The sequence below is a fragment of the Aspergillus niger genome (assembly GCF_000002855.4).
Source record: "Aspergillus niger supercontig An12".
NCBI classification, from domain to species: Eukaryota; Fungi; Ascomycota; class Eurotiomycetes; order Eurotiales; family Aspergillaceae; genus Aspergillus; species Aspergillus niger.
The window spans coordinates 1,470,117-1,491,682 of record NT_166527.1 but is presented as its reverse complement, the minus strand read 5'-3'; the positions used below and the strand labels follow the sequence as shown (position 1 = coordinate 1,491,682).

Sequence of the window (21,566 nt, the reverse complement as noted above, 5' to 3'; positions counted from 1 at the left end):
CACCGGGTCAACCAGAGTAGGTCTGTGACAATGTGGTGGTCCATGGCAATCAAACCGGTCCGAAACTAACAGAGTAATGTTGAAATCCCACGGTCAGTTCGCCCTATTTACATAGCAGAAGTATGGAACATTGGTGCGTACTGGTCCGCGACTTACCCTGATCTGTCAACAAGAATAACTGCTAACAACCCCAGTGCCAGCAGGTCCAGCTGAGATCACTATCTCTCTTCTTCCAGGGTGACAAGCCCAAGAGGGGCCTGTAAAATACAATCTTCGATCCCACTGGTACAGTATCGCTCGGCATGATGAGGACACGAACCTGGCATTATGCAATCACGCAGCAGAGGTTCGCATTTGAGTCAAATGCGAGATAGTCGGCCAATTGCTCGTACTGATTGCTCTTTCTGGGGTTCCAGCCTTGTCGTCGGAGAGCTGCGCGGTATGTGCGGTCTTCGAGGTTGTGGTGTAGCCGAATACCCGCGTCGGCGAGGACTTTGGCATCGGCATCGCTAACAGCTTTTAGCGCAGCGAACAGAGTCTCAGACGGTATTTCGCCCATCTGATCGTATATTGTGACATTTTCGACGTCGGTCGTTCTGGTGTGCGTTAATCAGATATGGTAAGATGAGATTGGCTGCTTTCATGAATGGAAAGTACCAAGAATGATAATATTGGATATAAGCACACTTTTCTTGATGCCGCTATCTTGATGAATTCGGGACGCTAACGGATCTTAGTCTGGGACAATTTGTATGGATTTAACCACAGCCCGATATTTAGTGAATTGCAGAACTTACTCTATGCAACGTACAATATAGCAGACTTGGTAGCGCAAACACCGGTACGAAGTCGACGATTTTTCTCGCACGCCATGTGGGAGACAGAAACTATTCTATTAATGCCGTGAGGCGCTGGTGTTCGTCTGGATAGAAGGATAGATGGATAGAATGGACTATCTAAATATAGCGCAGCCAGAGCATCCTTGCTGTCAGATCCGCTCGTGGTTCACTTCAGGAGTGAATCCTCCGGACTTTAAGCGACTAGGCCATCCAGTGAAAGTCTAGGATTCTGTGCTAAACAGCTCAGAATGAGCATCCCTTATAAGCTTACTCTATCAGGTTAATGTGAGATCCATCAGATTCTCACACTTAGTGAGCACCTGCGGCCGGAACACACTATCAGGCTGTGAGATTACTATTTACAGAACCCTGTATATTAATCTACAATATTTGAATACTATAATTGAAAGATAAAGCTATTTCTAATTTTTCATTAATTTGTTGAGATATTTAGAGCTAAATCCTTATACAATACTCTTAGTAAGTTTATAAAGATATCCTCCTGTGAGATCTATGGTACTTTTAATCCATATATATATGTTCTTAACATTCTCTATATTTCTTTAAATTGCACATAAACTATTGATATGATTTTTTACGAGAGCCTGCTCTAAGGAACCTTTCCAGGGGAAAAGGTTCAAAACAAGACCGTAAGGCCTCCACTACCCGCAGATACTCTGTGGGCCCCTAGAATTACCCGTATACTGACGCGGGTGACCAACCCTTGTAAGGACTCGCTTCCTTACGATGTACTGAAGTGAGTATCACAAAGGAACAGGTGCAAAGGTTAAGTTGATGCTGAAAGGTAGGTTGCGTGTAACCCATATGTCTGCAGTGTATGCGGTCAATTCGGAGCTGGAAGCATGAATCTTAGAAGGGCCTGTCCTTATCCTCTAATGGGCCTGCTGTTCAAGCGAACATTTGTGATGTAGTATGCAGCCAGCTGTGGCCGGCTTGAGATTGTGCGTAAGCACTGACTGATTGGGGGAGGTAAAAAAGGTACCCGCCAAAATTACTGAATATTTGCGTCAGGTTAGAGACATTCGTGCTTGTATCAGGAATATTTGATCTCGCTGACCTCATTGTTCTTCGTCAATACCCTGGAGTGTTCCCATTGCTTTGGAGTCGAGTCCTGGACTGATACGAAGCTATTGGTCACAGAGGATGGTCGTAAACCGCTACCGCTGCCGCTCAGCATCCTGGAAACAATGCTTGAGATGTGCATAAGTTGCCTATCTAAGAAAGAACTACGGCTTCTCGTCTAATACTTCACTGCACGCTTCTTCGCCTAGGGGGCCGTGTGGCCGTGTGAGGCAGTAATATTAGTAGGCTTGGTCACGTGGTTCCGGCTTGGGCCGCCTCACCAAACACCCCTTCGCGCTCTTTCCGCTGCGCCTTTCTAGATAGCAATACAACACAGATCTTGCTGCATTCTTTTGCTTCCTTTTGCTTCTCCCCTGTAGAGCGTGCCCGAATAGGCTATAAGCCTGGCCTCTTTGCCGTGAAACTATATGACTCGCTACACGCAATCTTTCGGCACCAAACGAGGCGGAGGGCCTATGGCCACTAAGGTAATGAACGGGGACGCGCCGGTCTTGGTGATGATATCGTGATCCAGTACGAACCTCCCGTTGCGCCAAGAAACGCGCTATACCACGCCATTTGTCGAATATACCCGTGTCAACCACTCTAATCCATTGGTCAACATGACATTCGAAGTAGGACGTGATTGTCTCATTCGAAGGGATGTCCCTTTACCACGGTACCCCCAAACAAGCGAGCAGATAGGGTGCCAGAGAGCCCGCAAAAGGGTCTACCAGGTTTGCCTCTCTTGCTGCGAGGACGTTTGAGCTTCTCTGACTGGGACTTCCAGCTTAAGCTGGCGCTCAGGAACATTGACTTGCAAGATCTCGTTGACCCGAAGCTTCCCGAACTACGTGCTACGCACGCGAAACACAGCGTGGCCAATTACTTGACACCCATACAGTCGTGATTGATCGGGCAGCTATCGAGAGAAGTAGTGAGGAAGTTCAGAACGTCTGACGAAGACAAGGAATATGTCTACGACGCGTATAAAGTGGTACGCAGCATCGTGTTTGGTCATGGTGTTGAGAGTGTCAAACTGTCGTTATCAAACTGACCAGGGGCCGACCTTCTACTTCTCACACGCGTCTAGAGTGCCAGACATTCCGCTTCTCTCGTCTCTTGCAACAACTAGTCCAGTCTCTTAGCAATCTCTCGTCTCTCACCAACATAACACCTCTACTTTCCTTCGGTCTTGCTTCTAACAGAAAGAGTTGCATCGCCTAAGGTGCCCTTTCTCTTGCTTGTTTGTGGCCACCTTATACACGCCTCATACGTTAGAAGTTGTATATTTCGCTTTCTGCGTCAACAATACACCTGGTGATCGTGGATCTCGTTTCTGTAGTTTCTGCTCCAGACCGGGGCACGAAGACGCGCAGTGCAACTTTCTTACTCTTTGTCGTGGCCTTATGAACTTTCTCTTATGATGTCACCGGCCTGGAAGCAGAATAGGCCTCACGGAGACTGTTGTTATGACAGCTCCATTTCTACACATGCTCAACCCACCCCGGCGGAACAAGTGGCATTGCTTGTACACAACCTTGTTCCTGGTAGTAAGACCTTCCCTGACAAGCCCACCATGTACTGGCGAGTGGGAGCATACAGTGTGCGAAGTTCAGCTTTCTCAGTCTATCTTGGCTGTAAATTAGCACTCTGTGCTGGAATAAAGGGTGTCAATTTAATCTTACCAGTGCCCAAATAGGCTCTCATGTGTTTCAGGCCCTCCGGTTCCGTGTACCTTGATTCTTTTCTCACTCGGGGTTGACCTTCTACTTCTCTCACACATCGAAAGGAGATGTTCCGTTTTCTTCATCTCCGGCTACCAGTCCTGTCTTTCATTACCTCTCGTATCTGAGAGCCATCCCTCTTCTCTGGCAACTACTATACAACTACGTTTTTTTTCCTTTTTTCTTGAATTGAGTTTAAGAGAACGAGCTTCGGTGCTTAAGGTACTCTTTCTCTTATTTGTATGCGATCACCTATTTCACATCTCTTATAGCTTAGGCATCGTGACTCTACTTTCTGCGTCAATAATATACCAGGTGGTCGTGTAAGAGCAGTCCTTATTATTAGCTACTGTACTGCGAAGAGATTAGAGTACTATTCTAACTGCCAGCTTAGGAATCTTGTTTCTGTCATTTCTGCTTTAGTCAAGGACACGAAGATGCCTAATGTCACTATCTTACTCCGTGCCGTGGCCTCTATGAACTAAGTAGTACGTTGAACTGGATTTCCATAGTGCGATTACTAATCCTTGTGCAATCTTACATGGTCTCGAACTGACCTGGAAGCAGAATAGGTCTCACTGAAACTCGGGGGTGGCTCGACAGACTGGTCAACCGTCGGATAAGAAATAGACGCCGAAGCTCAACAATCAGTCATGTCAGTTTCTACCCGCCCACTAAGATTCGGAAAAGAGCCAGCACACCTAGTTGGCCCCAGCCCCAACTACATATTGGAGCTCCTTGCCAAAAGTGACCTCGAACATGCGTCCATTAATGCGGTCTTGATACTCCGGTATAATGAAATCATAACTCTCCTATGCCGATATTGACATTGTATTGCCGGCGCGAGGAATAGAAACCTATAAATTTTTTTTAAATGGTAAAGTGATACTTTTTACCAAGAGCAAGCTTCTCGCTTGAGGCACCCAGACAGATGAAATGACCAAGACCCTTTCAGAACGTAAATATCTTAGGCTTGCTCATGTAGCATGCTACATCGTGTTTGGCCGGGGGCGAAAGGACATGCGGATAAAGAGTAAGACATCACGACTATAGCTTTGGTGCTATTTCCACTCCATACAGGACCACCTCTAAACAAACCCACAGGAGTCATTATCTACTGCAACCCGAGAGGAAAGTAATATGCCATCGGAATTCCGACCATAGTGATGAGATTAACTTCGTATTCTAACCAATCTTTTTGCGTGGTACATTTCCGAAGGGCATTACTAAGATGACCCGAGGGCTGCGGTCGGAGAAGGCGATCGGGTCGCTCTCCAATGAGTGGTTTCCACATCTCTCTCTTTACATGATTTTTGAAATCTCCTTCTCTGCAGATCACAGATTGCGATATATGACAAGATTAAAAATGGCTAAAAGCCAGAGTCGTCCTCCACGCAGAAAGGCATGTAGCAACTGTATCAAGTCTAAGGTACGGTGCACTCTAGATCGACCCGCATGCTCTCGGTGCAGGTTGACTGGCCGAACCTGCGATTATGGTACTACGACTACAGCCTTGGAGCATCGCCACTTTCCTCGCCTACAAGAAACACATATTGGAGAAACCGATTCGTTAGAGAGTCAAAGTGTGCCTTCGCCTTCAGTTCCAGAACTCAGCTCAAGAGTGTTGCAGACGCCACCATCTTTGTCATATACTCCCAGTCCTTCTGCGAACAATACTATGTGGTGTCCGCCAAACCAGCAGGCTCAGGAACTTCCCATCGAAGCGTTCTCAAAAGAGAAGGAATTCGACTTCGAAGCGATCAATTTGACCCCCAGCTCAATTGCAGAGGATATTCGCGACCGGTGGCTTAGGCCCTTTTTCCTGCCTGCGCACGGACGAAGTGAAACTCCAAAAGTCTGCCATCCTCATACCCTACAATTTATTGCGCGGATTATGAAAACATATCCGCGATACATGTTGAGGGACAGACGACCCCCTCCTATTATTCACCATGTCCAGGTCAGAGAGAATGAGACACCTCGAGCACTGGCGAACTGCTACAGTCTGGTACGTATGTGGGAACAGGCAGTCCCAGGGAGTGAGGAGATAGTCTTGAATACAGTTGCACGGGAGATGGAAAGGCTCGCTAGTGAGGTATGCATTTCTATACACTGCACAAGTTACAAACCACAGGTGATAACACATTTGAAGAGTCCAGATCAGCATGACTACGAGCTCTTATCTAGCTTTCAAGCCTACCTCATCTACTCAATCTTAATGTACTTTGGCCCTCGAGGCGGTTTCTCCGACACAATCATAATAACTCTCATGAATATGGCATCCCAGACCGCTCGAAACGGCCTCTTCTGTGCCGCTGAGTTAGCGCGGACCAGACCGACATGGGAATCCTGGATTGTCGCAGCCACGAAACGCCGTGCAATATTTACTCTCTATATTTTTAGTAACATCTATAACGCGGACCGTATGCTACCCAATTTCGTCGCCGAGGAGCTGAGAGGTGTCTATGCCCCGGGTAATAAGGCACTATGGGAAGCGGCTGATCGAGAAACGTGGAATAAGGAGTATGATAGATACTTATTAGATTGGCAAGATGGAAGCTTGGAAATATCTGAATTATGGCCATCTACGGAAATGGAGGAGCCGGAGCGGAGGAGAAGGATCGAACGCTGGGTTCAAACAGTTGATGAGTTTGGCATGATGCTATATAGTGTTTGTGCCCATATCCATGGTTCCTAATCAGAGATACACAGTCTCGGGTGGTGAACTGCTTCAACCCCTTATCCACTTATTTCTGCTGGTAATAGAGCCGGCAAAACTATGGGCAGGCAAGTATGTGCTGACTCTTCGCCTCCAGTGATTGCCGGCTCTACTGACTACCCCCGCAAATTTTGTAACAAATGATATATTATCCCGACGAACACCAGCGCCTCACAGAATCCGTAGTATAGTTAATGTCTCATACATGGCGTACGGGTACTATCTTCGCCTTCGTATCAGTTTTCGCCCTACCTGTTCTGCTATATTATATGATGGATAGTGTAGATTCTGCTATTCAATGTCTATAACGAGTTATTCATATACATTCGACGCCACGAATCTCCTAGAGCAAAGCACCAATTATGCGATATATCGCAGGATAGGTTTGCGGGAGACTAATAGCCTGCAGTTTTCGGCTCGCTGGTTTGACATTCTGGATCCTCCTCCATAGTAACACCAGCTTCCTCCAGCAAATGAGGGAACCATCTCAACATCCGGTCGCGAAAGACTTCATATCCGGCTCCCTTCCGCAGCACCCTCATATTCTCCGCATCGAAATTCATACCACCGCGCTTGTACACTTGCCATTTCTGTAGGCCGTAATCCACCACCAAGTCTACCGCGTTGATCACCTTGGGCTCAATGTCCTCGACCCGGAATCGCTGTCCTTGGCCTGTCAGATTGGCAGAAGTTCCGAACATCAACATACCCGTCGGATCATCGTCGCAAAGGCGACCCAGTTCTCGCAAGAATGGGCCTTCAGGGACTGCTATACTGACTGTATCGCCCTTCGTGACTTGCGATAGCGTCGCCGGATCGAGAGCTGCCAAACGCGGGTGAAGATTTTCGGTATCATATTTGGCAATGATCCCGACAATCATCGCCATATCTTCAGTCAGAACCCGTGTCATCTCGAATTTGGCCTCCGAGAGCACGTGAATCTCATAATGCTGTTTGTATGTCCCGATGATACCGATGTTGTGACCCTCTCGGCGATCTTTGGCTGAGAATATCTGCTGGACTCCAGCCTGCGTGCTCGTCAAGAGTGCATAGCCGACATCGGTTGGGATGATGACGACTCCACCGTTTTTTAGAGTGTCGTAGGTCTGCTTAGCATCGCGAGGGACATTAGGCGCAGTGCCTTGTTCGGGTATGAAACGGGGAGCCATTCTCGATCGATTGTCGTACTATTGTGTTGGAGGCTAAGGACAGCCGGCGAGGATACTTCAAGGCAAAAACGTTGATTGCTGGACGTTTGCGAATCCGTGGAGGGGCTGACTAAGTGCTGTTCGACTTCCTCCTGGGCTAACGAGTTTGGGCCACTGTCCCCTTGCCTTTCAGTGCTCTTCAGTCGGTTCTTTCCTTTCCCAGATTACGAAGAGTCGGTTTTGAAGAATAAAGAGACGTCCTCCGGATGCATAAATGTGCGATCACAGACTAGGAGGAGTGACAAGATATAAAACAACACGGCCTGTCATTATGACGCGGAGATACCGCGGTTACTCGGAGCAATACCGTTCGGAGTTGTACCATGGAACAGGAATTATTAGTATTTAAAGTTTATTTTAGCGGTATGCTCGGAATTCCGATGATAGATTTTCCTGCTCTCGGAGTTGCAGTAGACACCCCATCCGTCTATAAAACTTCAAAGGAATGACCTACTGAGAGTGCAGAGCTTGATTTTCTATCTGTCACTCGTTTCTACAAATAAACTCTCTTTTTTCTTTCATAATTAAACTTACAGTATACTATCCGTCAATTGTTACATGAGTCCTGTGTCCTCCAACATGGAGGTCTTATTGCGAGATAGTACATTCGGCCGAATTATCAACTACCTCTCCAATGGCAAACTCTTTCCGGCACCAGATCACGCAAGAACGAAAAGTGAAGTGACGACAAGAGAAAGTCCGTCGCCTACTTCTTCAGATACTCTTGGCCTTATCCTTGTGGATTTTACCGGGCCCGATGATCCCGACATGCCCAGAAATTGGCCAATGTTGACCAAGACTATTGTCATGATTGATGTGATGTTATTAAACTTCAGTTTCTACGCGGCATCGGCAATTTTTACGCCAAGTATTCCCATAATTGAGAAGGACTTTGGTGCGACAAATGCGGAGGGAACATTAGGACTCTCCCTCTTTGTCATTGCATATGGCATTGGGCCTCTCATTGTACGTCGACATCACCCATTTACGTATAATGTTCTGCTTGTCGGCTAATCACAGAGTACTTACAGCTTTCTCCACTGTCGAACTTACCCTCTATTGGACGTACTCCAGTATATGTCCTTGGCTCCCTTGCATTCTGCCTGTTTAATATCGGGACTGCTCTCGCCAAGAACCTGCAAACCATACTAGTTCTACGGTTTTTTGGAGGCCTAGTTGGAAGTGCCCCTATTAGTGTGGGAGGGGCTACTCTGATGGAGGTCTTTCAGCCTAACCAGTGCCCGTATGCAATTGCCCTGTACGCGGTCAGTGGGGTCTGTGGGCCTATTTTAGGACCTGTATGTTATCTTCCTCGCGCGACTAAGTGTTCCTGAGCTAATTTGGTGACTATAGATTCTTGGAACTCTTGCGGTGTAAGAACTTGTCTCCTCTACCCCGGAAACATCAAAGCTAATGGACAAAATAGTGAGCGCTGGCAAACATGGACCGCGACTCTATGGCTTCTATCAGGCGTCACAGCATTCACGACAGTATTCATATTCTTCTTGTTGCCCGAGACATTGTACACCAATATCCTTTTACGCCGAGCACAAAGACTACGTAGGCAAACGGGAGACCCTGCATATCAAAGTCAAGCCGAGTTAGATACACCAGGGGCAAACCTTGCTGTGCGCATCGTTAGACAAACAGTGGATGACTTCAAACTATCTTGCACGGACCCGGTAATACTGTTTGTCAACATGCATACGATGCTCATTTACGGCATACTGTACCTATGGTTTGAGTTCTTCCCATTCGGTGAGTCAAATTCGATTCTGTGGCCGTACTTGCCTGCAAATTACTCACTGCTCATAGTGTTCGATGGAATCTACCATTTCACTGCCATCCAACAAGGCCGTAAGTCTCTAGCCAAAGTCTCTCTGATCTACTCTAACTTGATTTATAGTTGCATTTTTTGGTATTCTCGTCGGCGCCGTAGTGTCCGTCATTGTATACGCGCTGTGGCTATATCTTTCATACCAGCCACGGGTCGCAAATTCAGATATCATTGTGGAGCCTGAAGCTCGCCTAGTCCCCGGTCAAATCGGAGCAGTCTGCATTCCGATTTGCCTCTTCATATTCGCATGGACGTCGAGAGAGAGGTGAGCGAATCAATGCCGTTTATATGTATAAGCCAGTACTAATATCGCGTATTTAGCGTGCATTGGATCGCCCCCATCATTGGAACTGCTTTCTTTGCACCAGGCTTTTATCTCACATTCCAGTCTGTACTCAATTATCTTGGAGAGTCTTATCCAAGGTACATAGCCAGTGTATTTGCTGGAAATACCTTCTTTCGGAGCTCATTCGGCGGTGCTTTGCCTTTGGCTGCTCCACAGATGTTGAAGTCGCTTGGTATTGGTTGGTCGTCGAGCACGTTAGGCTTTATTTCCGTTGCGATGCTCCCCTTACCTTTTATTTTGGAGCGGGTAAGATACTTCTACAGTGCCTCAAACCTGGAGTATTAGCTAATCGTTCGACAGTATGGAAAGCGTCTACGCTCGTGGAGCAAGTATGCCAACTAGTTATTCTTGGGGAAAGGAATCCTCCGGGCTGCTGCAGTGTGGGCAGAGTGACTCTTTGCCCATCTTACGGCCAGAGATGGAATCAATCCTTCGGTCATATGTTCCTGGTACAGAATAGATCTTTCGGTCCGCAACCTACGTACGGCGATATGGCTCGGCTCTCAATTATACAATCTCTGTTTTTCACTTTCTTTATTTTAACTTTTGTGAAATAGTTTTCTAATACAAAACTTTGGGCTTCTCCAATCTATAATGTTATCTATGAATCAGAGTTGATGCATCGATCATAATCATCTGGGTGATAGATAGTAATATATTCAAATAGAACATCAATGGCAGCTGATGCTTCCCTAGATACAATCGTATCTCATTCAACAAAATATCTCCCTCCTTTTTCCATTTTGAGGGTTACAATGGTGTGCGACAAACTTCTAAGCTATGCCAATTATGAATAAATGCGCAAAGATCTTCCAATGCAGCAGTTGATATTCCTGCACCCGCACATATTTAATCTAGCCGGACAGCGCGAATCATCCTATTTAGCCCTTCCTCTAAGACGTGAGGAGGATGCGCAAACACCATGCGAAACCATCCCGCTTCTTCTGCAGCATAAATAGTCCCCGGTGCGACGTATACCTTTTCTTGTCTAAGTCTCGCAAGCATTTCCTGATCAGTGGCTGTTCAGCTTTTCTTAACAGCCCCTAAATTCAGCCATATGAAAAAGGCAGCATTGCACTCCACGTAGGGAACTTTATGGGCCTGAAGAAATTTCGTTGCAAATTGATAGCTCTCTGATAACCGACGCCGGTTAGTCGAGATGTATTGCTTCAACAACGTGTCATCTGATAGCAACAATGAGGCAATTCGATCTGCAACACTGGACGGGAAATTATAGAGACTGAATCAAGAGAACAGTTAGCGTCTGTCCCGACTGGGGGCATATTGTGAGATCCCTACGATATGCCTTCTACGGCATCAAGGAGCATCCTGTTGCGTTTGCTGATTAGGCATCCGATTCGTAAACCGGTTGAACCAAAATCCTACTCACGGTCAGACACTTATGTTCAGATGAAGTTCTGAAGGGCTTCATACTTTGCTTAAACCCCAAACAACATGCACCATTTCTGAACTTATGAAATCCTCTATGTTGAACGATAATATCGACTTGAAACGGGGTTCATCAGGAAGGCGCGGATTCTCCCAGACGGAAAGCGCATATATTTCGTCGCTGATCAAATGGAGTCTGTTTCTGGAACAGAACTTCATATATTCTTTTAATACATCGTCGGAGTAGCAGCGTCCTTGATAGTGGTTCAATGAAGTGCATCTTTTACGTGAGCAGGACTGGAGCTTACCAAGAGGATTATGTGGCGAGCACAGCAGTAAAGCCTTGACTCGGAGGCCTTTCCTTTTGGCTTCTGCATAAGCTCGCTCATACTCGTTGATAGCGTCGATGCTGAATGGGTCGGTTGTACCAAAGGCGACCTCAAGTAGTTCGATTCTGTAACAATCAGCGCTTCACCACAGAAGCATTGTAACGTTCCTTACTGTGGTCGCGTTCCAAATATAGTCTTAAAAGCGTTGAAGTATGGGCGTCCAACGAGAATGTAGTCCCCAGCATCAGCTAGAGCCCAAGCACAGCACTCGAGTGCGTTGCTAACACCTGATGTGACAGCAATGTCACACGGATATAGTGCAGTCCGGGGGTTGAAATAACGGTTCAAGAACTGGCAGATGGCATTTTTAAGCCGATGCGAGCCACTAAACCCGTCCCCGTATGTTAATACATGTGCGTCATATTGGACCTGGCACCATTAGTATGGGGCCTTGGTAGACTAGACGTGGATATAGTTGTCTTTTACATTGCTGTTGACAAATTCCATCATCTCCGCATGCATGAGGGTCTGAAAATGTCAATGATGAACTCAAAAAGAAGTCCGCGCATTTCTGTCCTACTTTTTCGGCCAGACCCAGGTTCACAATACCATCGGGATTGGACTGCGCATCCCACAGGTCCCCCAAAACATCCAGGAAGGCCGGTTTCAGGGCTGCGAACGCCCTACCTCTTGCTGAAGTGATCTCCATGCTGAATTGTAAGCTATTATAGATTTTGGAAAAAAAATATGCAAAATCAAACACGATGGTACAAAGCCCCAACTCAATATAGGTTTAAGTTCTTCACATGACGCCACGTGGGGGCATGTTCCGGGAAGGCGCATCCGCATGTTATTGCGGGTATTGCGGGTAAAACAGGAAGATCATCGACATTCTTCTACCCTGAAGTTTCTCGGAATTTTTCTTTTTCTAGAAGCATATATTTCCTGGATCCTACAAATGTACGAGGTGATGGCTGATGGCAGCTTACCTGCTGTCGATTTCAGTGATGGCAGGGGGTCCATCCCCGACTCGGAGCACAAGAGTCTCACCAACATTCACCCGAAAGGCTTTTTCATACGACACCCTCCTGCGCCCCATAAACTTGACGAGGATCTGACACCAGAATCTAAGTTATTTCAGACTATTCACATGGGGGCCGCCGTCGTGGATGCCAGTCGCTGGACGCTCATTGTAGACGGGCTTGTCGAGCGCCCTTTTTCCATCAATATTGAACAACTACGACAGATGCCGTCCCAGACAGTCACATCTTTCCATGAGTGCTATGGCAGTCCCATTAATCCTCCAACGAAAAATGTTTGGCGCATCGGCAATGTTCAATGGACCGGGGTTCCGCTGCGGTATCTGCTGTCAATTGCTCGGCCAGATCTCGAGCGAGGGTTGTTCGTTTGGTCCGATGGGCTGGACTCGGGTACATTTGCCGGTGTCACAACAGATAGGTACCAAAAGGACCTACCCATTGAGAAAGCCTTATCATGCGAGGTTCTTGTGGCTTACGAGATGAATGGCCAATCGTTGACTAAGGAGCGCGGTGGGCCGGTGAGGTTAGTTGTTCCAGGATGGTTTGGGACAAACTCCACCAAATGGTTGTGTCGATTGTCTGTGCAGACAACACGATCAATGGGACCATTCACGACAGTCTTTTATAATGAGCTTGATCCATCGGACTCTGAAGGCATCAGGAGAAGACCCGTGTGGAGGGTTGAGCCAAATTCGATGATAGTCCGCCCTCGTCCGGACGAAGTAGTCCTTGGTCCCGGGTACGTTGAGGGTTGGGGACGCGCATGGGGGGAAGACGAGATTTCGCGGGTTGAAATCAGTCTCGATGGAAACACTTGGAAGGAGGCAAATGTGGCACTGCGGAAGCAGTTCGAGTGGCAGCTATTTACCTTCCGAGTGCAGGTTGACCGATCGGGTAGGTATCACATTCAAGCAAGGGCCCCGGATATATCTGGCGCACAGCAGCCACTCACCGGGAGACGAAATCATGTGCCAACTGTGCAGATATGGGTAGAATCTGATTCCCCTAAGAAAAGCATACCGCGTGGCAATGGAAGTAGATGAGAGGCACTGTTTTGTGGGCATAATGAACTATTGTAATCACTAATGAGACTTCCTGCGGTTGCCATAAAGAAGCTGGATATAGCTTGCCTCCAAGTCTCCGACAGGCGGCTGTCTCAATCAGCTGCCTTGGTGTCACTGAAGAGTAGGCACAGAACAGGCATTCCCCGACGCTCAATATCTTGTCGAGTACTTCTTCGAAACACCGTTGACACGAGGGGCTAGTAACACGGTGATACTGCTCCCTTAAGAGTCGATATAGAATTTTCGTATGGATAGACCTACCGTTCACTATATATTCATACCGCCCGCTCGCATGTTGACAAAATAGTTTCCCAGCTGTCTGTTAATCAGGCCTTGCTCATCGGAAAGATGATGGACCAGTCTGTACTTTATGGAAAGACTTGGCATACTATACATTAGCGATTTCTCGCACGACACACGCTCATACATACTGTTCACTTTCACAAGGTCGTTACGACAAGATAGAAGAGTATTTTAGTATTGATTTATTTAGACTGCCTATATTAATCTACCCAAGGCTTAAACAAGCACATACGACCACAGGGTGTGGAAAACAGGGCTTCCCGTCCGCTCAGCCGTACTTAAGCCACACGCCGGGAGGTTAGTAGTTGGGTGGGTGACCACCAGCGAATCCCTTCTGTTGTATGTTTTTGCTTCCGCATAGATGTGTAATTTATTAATCTGTAAGGAAATACGCAATCGAGGTCACATAATTCAAGGGTTTGCAGCAGGTCGCATGGTTGTTGGGCGAGGAGGCGGGTTCTCGGCCCTACTTTGATTCTTCCGCAGACGGACGGGGTCCCTTCCCTATGGCTGTATGTTCCCTAACTGTGCACATATAGAGACCGTAGGTCAGTACCCTTTCGACAATTACCCTAGTCTCTTGATCAATCAATCGTCGAGTCTGGATTCCTTACTCCGTAGATTCTTGTCTTTTTATTCTTATTTTATTTTATTTTATTTTTTTTTTTGTTATGGAGCTGGATAGTATCAGTACCGGAGCTAGCCAATGAGGCAGCAACCGAAACTCCAAAGAGAGCGGTTGGAGCAAGTGGCTGGTGATAAGTAACATGGAAGGCCCTGGACTTGCAGTTAATTCTACTTAAAGGTATTCAAAGTAGATATTCTGCAGTATTACATTAAGCATAGCCTGGTAAGTTGGGCGATGGCATTGACTGTTAGGATGCTGGGTGAGGAGTGGTTCCTGGGGCAATGTCTTGTGGTGTTGTGAAGTATCGATATATGTCGATCTACCGAGGGTGCACCGTACAAAAAATGGATTTGGATTTCCACTGTTGAATTAACAAATACTGATTGGCAAGAAGGAAATGAGGCCTTCAAAGCCCTTGATTTCATTGTTGAGAGATCAGAGCATGATAAAGCGTAGACATGATATCTGCGATCCCCATCCTGGTACTGTCACTGTCTCATGAGGGTAAATATTTATAGAAGATCGTTGTTGCTTTTAGTATACACTTTCTAGTCGAATCTATAGTTTCTTAATAGCCTCTATACTTCCTATAACTTCGCGACCCCGTATCACTGATGTTGGACCCCTTCAAAAACGTTATGTAGAAGACGGGAGAGATGGACTTATTGCCTTCCACCAAAACGACAGATACAACGCAACAAAAGCGGACCACAACGGTGAAGGCGACCCCAATGACCCACACCGCGTGATCGAGAGAGCTCACTGTTGCAGTCACGGCAGCTAGGCCAGAGGAAACCTCAGAAATCTATACCGCGGTAACCACCAATGCCACAGCAAAGTATTTCTCGCACAGGGAGGAGTTCAGCTTCGATCAGCGCGGGTTTTCCACTATCCTCAGGAATGAAGCTGGCCCGCTATTCGAGGGACAGAATGCTCGTCGGCTCCGAACCAATACGGTTGTCAAATGAAATCGCGCAAGATAGATTCTCCGTTACGGTGCATAGCACAGACGGGGAATGTGTGCGAGCTAAATACGCTATCACGACATTCTCTCTGGGTGTATTGCAGCACCCTGGGGCTGTCAGATTCACACCCGAGCTGCCTAAGTGGAAGCAAGATGCCATTGCGAGTTTCGAAATGGTTACATATACCAAAATCTTCCTGCAATTCCCGTATTCGTTCTGGCCCCAGACGCAGTATCTGTACTACGCAGATCCGGTGGAGAGGGGATATTATCCTCTTTTCCAACCTTTGGACTTACCTGGGGTGTTGGAAGGATCGAATATCCTCATCGCTACGGTCGTCAATGGAGAAGCGTATCGGGTTGAGCAGCAGAGTGAGGCCGAGACCCGGTCTGAGATTATGGAAGTATTGCGCAAGATGTTCAAGGACAAGGATGTTCCAGATCCGATGGACATATACTATGCGAGGTGGACGCAGGAGCCTTGGTAGGATCTCTTCCCAGAAACTTAGTTGGTGCTTTCTCGTGCTAACTGGTCAGGTCGTACGGCTCCTACTCAAACTGGCCACCGGGAGTATCTGCCCGGACACATCAGCATCTCCGGGAGAATGTTGGGCGGGTTTTGTTTGCTGGAGAGGCTACAAGCCCACAGTTCTCGGGGTTTCTGCATGGCGCTTACTATGAAGGAAAGCGTGCGGCGGAGTCCATTGCTTCGTGTCTACGAGGCCCAAGATGGGGTGACTGTGACTTTAGTAAATGAGCTGAGGGAGCCCCCTCATATGTTGAGAGAATGGATCGCTTATTGTTGATTAATTGTTAGGTATGGCATATGGCCGCTAGATCTACTTACTAGTAGTATTCCATCTCAACTTTGGGTGTTATTTTGTCGAGACTTTGACACGTACACGAAAAACGGTATATCGCGTTTACTTGGAGGGGAGGTGGAGGGATATATTTTAATGCTGTTTGGCTTGTAGAATCAAATAAAGTCTATACAAATGCAGTGCCGCGCTTTGACTTTTTTCTAACCTTTGTATGAGAATCCACATGATGATTAGTAGGGCCTTTATGCCTCGGTAAATGTACTTCCTAATAGAAGGTGGTATGTAATTTTCTCTAATTGCTCATAGAAGGAACAAGACAGAAACAAAGGAAGAAGTAAAGAAGAAAATAGAAAAGAGCCATGATACGGGAGGATAGATCGTAGATGGATGAACTCAACATCCTTTGCTTGTTATACTACTAATCCTTTCGATCCTTCCAATCCTCCGGGCCTCGGGTTCGGCGACTTTTGAGTCTCGTCACTCGTCACTCGGGGGGATTTTGTTCGTATTTGTAAGCATGCCATCACCTCCGCACTACGTTTCGTTCGAATCTTCTTTCCCTCCTTCCATCATTGCATTATCTCCTTAAATCCATTTAGACACTAGAACTAGTTTCCAATCGATCATTATCTTATCAGACCTAACAATGGCATCGTCATCTGTCTCCCTCAAGGCCTCGGCCTTCTCGTTTGTCGCTCTGGCGGTCGGACACACGGTATGTCAGCTCTAGCTTCTAGCTACCCATGGCGTCATCCACCCCCTTGCATTAGCAGGAGCTCCAATAAGCCACAAACCATCCCATCAAAATTCACAACATCCATTAACCCACAGTCGATCCACATCTGTATAATCTATATAATCTATCTACTAACCACCAATAACCAGCTCGGAGGAACCCAATGGACCGCCGAACCAGCCTATCGCACCATCGCCGGCACCAAGCCCTGGGCTCTCGGCATTGTCGGCTGGTACCAGGTACTTAATCTATCCTCCTAGCAGACGAACGAACAAGCCATAGATACTAACATTCCATCTAGGGAAGCGCCTTTCTCTTTACGACCGGTAAGTTTTCTCGATCTCACTACCAAGCAAGAGCTTATTTAACACTGCTTATAGGCATCCTCCATTACCAATGGGCCCGCAACCCCCGAGCCCTTCAGGAGCCTACTAACAAGGCCATCGCCATCATTCTCAATGCCGCGCTGTGGGCTAGCTCGGCGTGGTATTTCAAGCATGGTATCAAGGAGAATGGATGGGTTGTCGGGGCTGCGGCTGCCTGGCAGGCCTGGTCGGTCGTAAGGGCTTGGTTGAAATACTAGAATTTTGCAGAAGACGTTATATAAACGAATAGCGGTAGACTACTGAACATAACATATTGAAGAAGATTACTCGCATTTACTATTATTAAACATTCGAAGCTCATCACCACATCAGACATCACCCACCACCGCCGTCTTCCCGACTCTCAGCCCTTGACACCGCATCCTCCCCATGCCCCGCAAGCACCCTCCGAATCATATCCTCCCTCTCCTCCAACGTCTGTAAATACTGCAATCGCTCTCTACTCCTCGCCACCCTAGCCAATTCCTCCTGCAACTCAGACGAACTCATCCTTTCATATGCCACCACTGACGCTATCGATTCCCCGTCCCTAACGCCATCAGACGATAGTTCAGCCGGTACTTCGCCCAATGTAGCCGAGGCTGATGAAGCTACTTCACCTCCACTAGCACCCTGCTTAGCATCCACTCCACTTATCCCACCAACCCCAGATCCAATCTCCGGATCACCCCGCCTCGGCTTGCGAACCGACCCAGTACTCAGCTCAAACACAGGCCGATCAGCCGAGCTATGTACGGGCCGACTATCGGATTCGTTGAGTGGCGCACCGTCGATCTCAGGGAGCAAATTCGTAGTGTTCTGAGTCATACTTTGATTCTTCCCCCCTGCATGCTGTATCGCTGAAGCCTGTCCGCTCTCTTCGCTACTATTAATACCTCCCATCTGCTGCTTCCTCTTCCTGCGCCGCTGAAACCAGGCAAATATTAGAAGCGCGATGATGGCAACAGCGATGGGCACCGCGACTCCTATTCCGGCCTTTGCGCCGGTGGATAGACCAGCTGCATCTTTATGATCGGAGGAAGATGTTTGCGTTGCTACTGAGGTCATATACATTGTGGAGACGAGACGAGTCTCTGTTACTGTGACGACGTTGGGTTGTTGGGATGTTGTTGTGGCGGTGTCGTCATCTGAGGATGTCGTGGGAGCGATGGTAGAGGAGGATGTATCGTCCGAGTCGATGCTCGAGACCACTCCCGCGGTGGCTGTTGCTAATGGGTCTTCGGTTGAAGTTGGTTTAGATGTTGATTGTGTGGATGCGTAGATTGTTGTCACGATGGAATAGATGGTCCGCACCTCGTTGATGTACTCGCCTCGCCGGTTGAGATTAATGTTTGGGGTCATGTAATCTGGGAGAATTGGATTGATGTCGAAGAGGTTGCAGAGGGAGAGAAGGGAGTTGGGCGTTACTGTTTACTTGTAAGTTAGGGCATCGGTTAGGTAGGGAGAGGGATGTACTGACATCGCTGGTCGGGGTTGATGGGACATTGGTGGAAGCATGATTGAAATTGTGCAGTCGCTGCTATTGTTGGTAAGTTGGTGCACAGGCATGTGTAGTCGGTATGGGAGCAGGTGGAGAGGATAAGAGGATAGAGGCAGTTTAACTATGTGCAAGAGGTTAGTAGGAGGTTAGGTGGTAGACCGGGGCCAGTACTGAGCAGCGGGGGATTTCGCCGAGCTTGTGAGCGACGAGATGACTTCGAGAGATAGCATCGTCAGAATCTCCTTGTTGTGTGTTGACTGAGAAGAAATGCTGTATAGCTTGTTGCAGGTTCATGGTGGCTTGCAAAGAATACGCCCTGCATGCTGTAACCGGTGGGTAAACAAAACCTGTGGCGTCGGGATTCGGAAAGAAGATGGGAAAATACGGGGGACTACCTGCATTATCTATGGGGACTGGTTGGGGAAATGTTTTGAATCGTCCTGGCACCGTGCATGGACCAGCGGCCAGTGCTCAGATAGACCATCGTGGTTAGTGAATGAGTATCTCGAGATGGGTACCTTGCTTCCCCACCTACTATCATATCTACATACTATATCATCGTCTGCTTTATCATGCCTCAAGTAGAACTAGAATTGACATTCCAAACATTTCAACACTCTATTGACCAGCTAGCGATGTTCAAACAGCTCCCGCAGAATCGTGCAATCCCCAGGGTGCGGGATGTTTTGTTCTCAAAATATCCGACATGGAGTAGCCACGAGCACGCCAGCTGCACGCCGCCGGGGAGCTTCAAGATAGTCTACCAGACAATAGGCAGACGGCAGCAGCTAAATGCAGCTGGTGGCCAGGATTATCAGATTTTGATTAAACTCATTGGTGTGCCGAGCACCAACGCTCGGCGCTAACCGAAGCCAGCGCATGGCGGTGCCTTAATTGATCCATGGATCGCTCGGTTAGGAGCCGATCGGCGGTACTCAATGAGATGTACATCAGTGCGTACGGAGCACATGAATTGGAGTATCGCCTCGAATCTATGACTACATGAGGTTGTCTATATTGAAAACGACTATATTATCTTGACAAATTTCCTATTTTCTGAGAAGACTCTGAAGCCAATACCTCCCGTTCGGACCCTCCGCGGACAGTCCGAACCACAAACCTCCGTCCCACCCTGGATGGCTATAAAACCCGCACAATCCCATAATTCCTACAACAAGAACTAAACATTTTATATCGCCCAACCGAGCTAGATATGTCCTCCCCCACCGTCCTAATAATCGGCTGCGGCATCGCCGGTCCCGTCCTCGCTATTCTCCTAAAGCGCAAAGGCTACAACCCCATCGTCTTCGAAAAGGTCCAAGCTCTCGGCGATGCCGGCGCATCATTGATGATACAGCCAAATGGGTATATCTCCCTCTTACCATCCCCATCCACAGCCTCATCTTTACAGCTAACAATGAATCAGAATGAAAATCTTCAACCTCGTCACCCCAACCCACCCCCTCCCAATAATAACCCCCCTCCAATCCCTCTGGCACGGCACAGCCAGCGGCAAAACCCTCGGCCACTCCACCCTCCCCTCAACCTACGTGGACCGCTACACCCAGCCCGCGAGCGGTATAAAGCGCAGTGTCCTCAACCTCCACCTCAAAACCACGCTCCGAGAACACAACATCCCACTGTACGAAGGATACCAACTCAAGAACATCCACGAACTCCCCCACCAGATAACTGCATCCTTCACCAACGGAAAATCAATCACCGGCACGTTCCTCATCGGCTGCGACGGAATCAAATCCTCCACGAGAAGGATCCTCCTCTCCAAAAAAGCAGGAATATCCGAAGGCCCACCTACATTCACTGGCTTGATTCAAGTAGCGGGGATATCCAAGATCCCAGCTTCCTTATCTGAGAAAGATATATCCCTGAGTAACTGGTTCGGCGAGGGAGTGCATGTCGTTGCGTATCCCATCTCTGCCGAGGAGATTTCCTGGGCTGCTACAATTCCGGATACAGAGGGGGAGGAGAGTACGTGGCGCGCTGCTACTGCTGGAACCGAGGTGGAAGACTTACGACAGAAGCTAAGGGAGAAACTACTTGGATTTGAAGACTGTGTTCTGGAAATGGTGAACACAGCGGAGAGAATCATCTCCTATGGATTGTTCGATCGACGAGAGGTTCCTGTCAATCAGTGGTTTTCTGATCGCGTAGTGTTAGTGGGTGATGCGGCGCATCCGACGAGTCCGCATTTGGGTCAGGGGGCGAATCAGGCTTTGTAAGTTTCTCTCTTTCACCTGGAGGGTGATAATGGGGATGAGTGCTAATGTTAGCTTGGGTAGGGAGGATTGCTATCATCTTAGTCGCATGCTTCCGGATCTGAGGGTGGATGGGGTGGTGTGGGATGAGGTTGATCAGGGGCTATCTGGTATATTTGAGGAGTTTGCGCAGTTGAGACAGCCGCGCACCTCGGCGTTGGTTAAAGAAGCCCGTCGGCTGGGGGAGCAGCGCGTTGTTGTGGGAGGGCCGGAACGGTGTCGCCAGCGCGATGCAAGTATTGCATATGCTTGGAGGAATGAGGAGGCTGTGGCGAGGGGACTGGATGGGCTGTTCAAAGAGCCGTTCTGAGGTTGCTTGTGCTTGTCCACAAACATGACGGCCCATTTTGTGGGGTAACTTATGCTTCGAATATGTACATAATATTCAGTG

General features: G+C 47.9%; 12 protein-coding genes and 1 non-coding gene across 13 annotated transcripts; 8 read left to right on the top strand and 5 right to left on the bottom strand.

Annotated features, from left to right (window-relative positions):
- Window positions 1–325: 325 nt before the first annotated feature.
- On the bottom strand, window positions 326–873 carry An12g06090 (uncharacterized protein; the record flags this gene model as incomplete). Its single annotated transcript, XM_059750948.1, has 2 exons — window positions 326–596; window positions 812–873. The coding sequence occupies 2 exons, from the start codon at window positions 871–873 to the stop codon at window positions 326–328; spliced, it is 333 nt and encodes a 110-aa protein (XP_059604512.1).
- A 628-nt stretch (window positions 874–1,501) lies between these two features.
- Window positions 1,502–2,943, bottom strand: An12g06080 (hypothetical protein; the record flags this gene model as incomplete). Its single annotated transcript, XM_059750947.1, has 5 exons — window positions 1,502–1,591; window positions 1,918–2,071; window positions 2,211–2,591; window positions 2,684–2,772; window positions 2,884–2,943. 5 exons carry the CDS (start codon window positions 2,941–2,943, stop codon window positions 1,502–1,504), a joined length of 774 nt encoding a protein of 257 aa, XP_059604511.1.
- A 2,072-nt stretch (window positions 2,944–5,015) lies between these two features.
- On the top strand, window positions 5,016–6,347 carry An12g06070 (uncharacterized protein; the record flags this gene model as incomplete). Its single annotated transcript, XM_059750946.1, has 2 exons — window positions 5,016–5,744; window positions 5,784–6,347. The coding sequence occupies 2 exons, from the start codon at window positions 5,016–5,018 to the stop codon at window positions 6,345–6,347; spliced, it is 1,293 nt and encodes a 430-aa protein (XP_059604510.1).
- A 416-nt stretch (window positions 6,348–6,763) lies between these two features.
- Window positions 6,764–7,537, bottom strand: An12g06060 (uncharacterized protein; the record flags this gene model as incomplete). Its single annotated transcript, XM_059750945.1, has 2 exons — window positions 6,764–7,041; window positions 7,078–7,537. 2 exons carry the CDS (start codon window positions 7,535–7,537, stop codon window positions 6,764–6,766), a joined length of 738 nt encoding a protein of 245 aa, XP_059604509.1.
- Window positions 7,538–8,155: 618 nt separating this feature from the next.
- An12g06050 (uncharacterized protein) lies at window positions 8,156–10,101 on the top strand (the record flags this gene model as incomplete). Its single annotated transcript, XM_001395631.1, has 8 exons — window positions 8,156–8,542; window positions 8,608–8,874; window positions 8,930–8,949; window positions 9,003–9,334; window positions 9,392–9,433; window positions 9,483–9,678; window positions 9,735–10,005; window positions 10,060–10,101. The coding sequence occupies 8 exons, from the start codon at window positions 8,156–8,158 to the stop codon at window positions 10,099–10,101; spliced, it is 1,557 nt and encodes a 518-aa protein (XP_001395668.1).
- Window positions 10,102–10,608: 507 nt separating this feature from the next.
- An12g06040 (uncharacterized protein) lies at window positions 10,609–12,186 on the bottom strand (the record flags this gene model as incomplete). Its single annotated transcript, XM_059750944.1, is given in 7 exon segments — window positions 10,609–10,999; window positions 11,059–11,141; window positions 11,194–11,402; window positions 11,457–11,602; window positions 11,650–11,906; window positions 11,964–12,005; window positions 12,058–12,186. Coding segments are annotated over 7 exon segments (1,257 nt in total).
- A 261-nt stretch (window positions 12,187–12,447) lies between these two features.
- On the top strand, window positions 12,448–13,560 carry An12g06030 (uncharacterized protein; the record flags this gene model as incomplete). The annotated part of the gene is made up of 1 exon (XM_001395629.3): window positions 12,448–13,560. The coding sequence occupies one exon, from the start codon at window positions 12,448–12,450 to the stop codon at window positions 13,558–13,560; it is 1,113 nt and encodes a 370-aa protein (XP_001395666.3).
- A 550-nt stretch (window positions 13,561–14,110) lies between these two features.
- 5S rRNA lies at window positions 14,111–14,229 on the top strand. Its single transcript, XR_009468042.1, has one exon. It is a non-coding gene; the product is annotated as a 5S ribosomal RNA (ribosomal RNA).
- Window positions 14,230–14,746: 517 nt separating this feature from the next.
- Window positions 14,747–16,233, top strand: An12g06010 (uncharacterized protein; the record flags this gene model as incomplete). The annotated part of the gene is given in 5 exon segments (XM_001395628.3): window positions 14,747–14,803; window positions 14,907–14,994; window positions 15,088–15,228; window positions 15,293–15,960; window positions 16,014–16,233. Coding segments are annotated over 5 exon segments (1,174 nt in total), but the record flags the coding sequence as incomplete, so codon positions are not given.
- Window positions 16,234–16,943: 710 nt separating this feature from the next.
- Window positions 16,944–17,616, top strand: An12g06000 (hypothetical protein; the record flags this gene model as incomplete). The annotated part of the gene is made up of 4 exons (XM_001395627.3): window positions 16,944–17,012; window positions 17,183–17,272; window positions 17,335–17,359; window positions 17,414–17,616. The coding sequence occupies 4 exons, from the start codon at window positions 16,944–16,946 to the stop codon at window positions 17,614–17,616; spliced, it is 387 nt and encodes a 128-aa protein (XP_001395664.1).
- Window positions 17,617–17,734: 118 nt separating this feature from the next.
- An12g05990 (uncharacterized protein) lies at window positions 17,735–19,193 on the bottom strand (the record flags this gene model as incomplete). The annotated part of the gene is made up of 3 exons (XM_001395626.1): window positions 17,735–18,825; window positions 18,879–19,020; window positions 19,071–19,193. The coding sequence occupies 3 exons, from the start codon at window positions 19,191–19,193 to the stop codon at window positions 17,735–17,737; spliced, it is 1,356 nt and encodes a 451-aa protein (XP_001395663.1).
- Window positions 19,194–19,272: 79 nt separating this feature from the next.
- Window positions 19,273–19,765, top strand: An12g05980 (hypothetical protein; the record flags this gene model as incomplete). The annotated part of the gene is made up of 2 exons (XM_059750943.1): window positions 19,273–19,387; window positions 19,485–19,765. 2 exons carry the CDS (start codon window positions 19,273–19,275, stop codon window positions 19,763–19,765), a joined length of 396 nt encoding a protein of 131 aa, XP_059604507.1.
- A 347-nt stretch (window positions 19,766–20,112) lies between these two features.
- An12g05970 (uncharacterized protein) lies at window positions 20,113–21,485 on the top strand (the record flags this gene model as incomplete). Its single annotated transcript, XM_001395624.1, has 3 exons — window positions 20,113–20,264; window positions 20,326–21,135; window positions 21,200–21,485. The coding sequence occupies 3 exons, from the start codon at window positions 20,113–20,115 to the stop codon at window positions 21,483–21,485; spliced, it is 1,248 nt and encodes a 415-aa protein (XP_001395661.1).
- Between the last annotated feature and the right edge of the window lie 81 nt (window positions 21,486–21,566).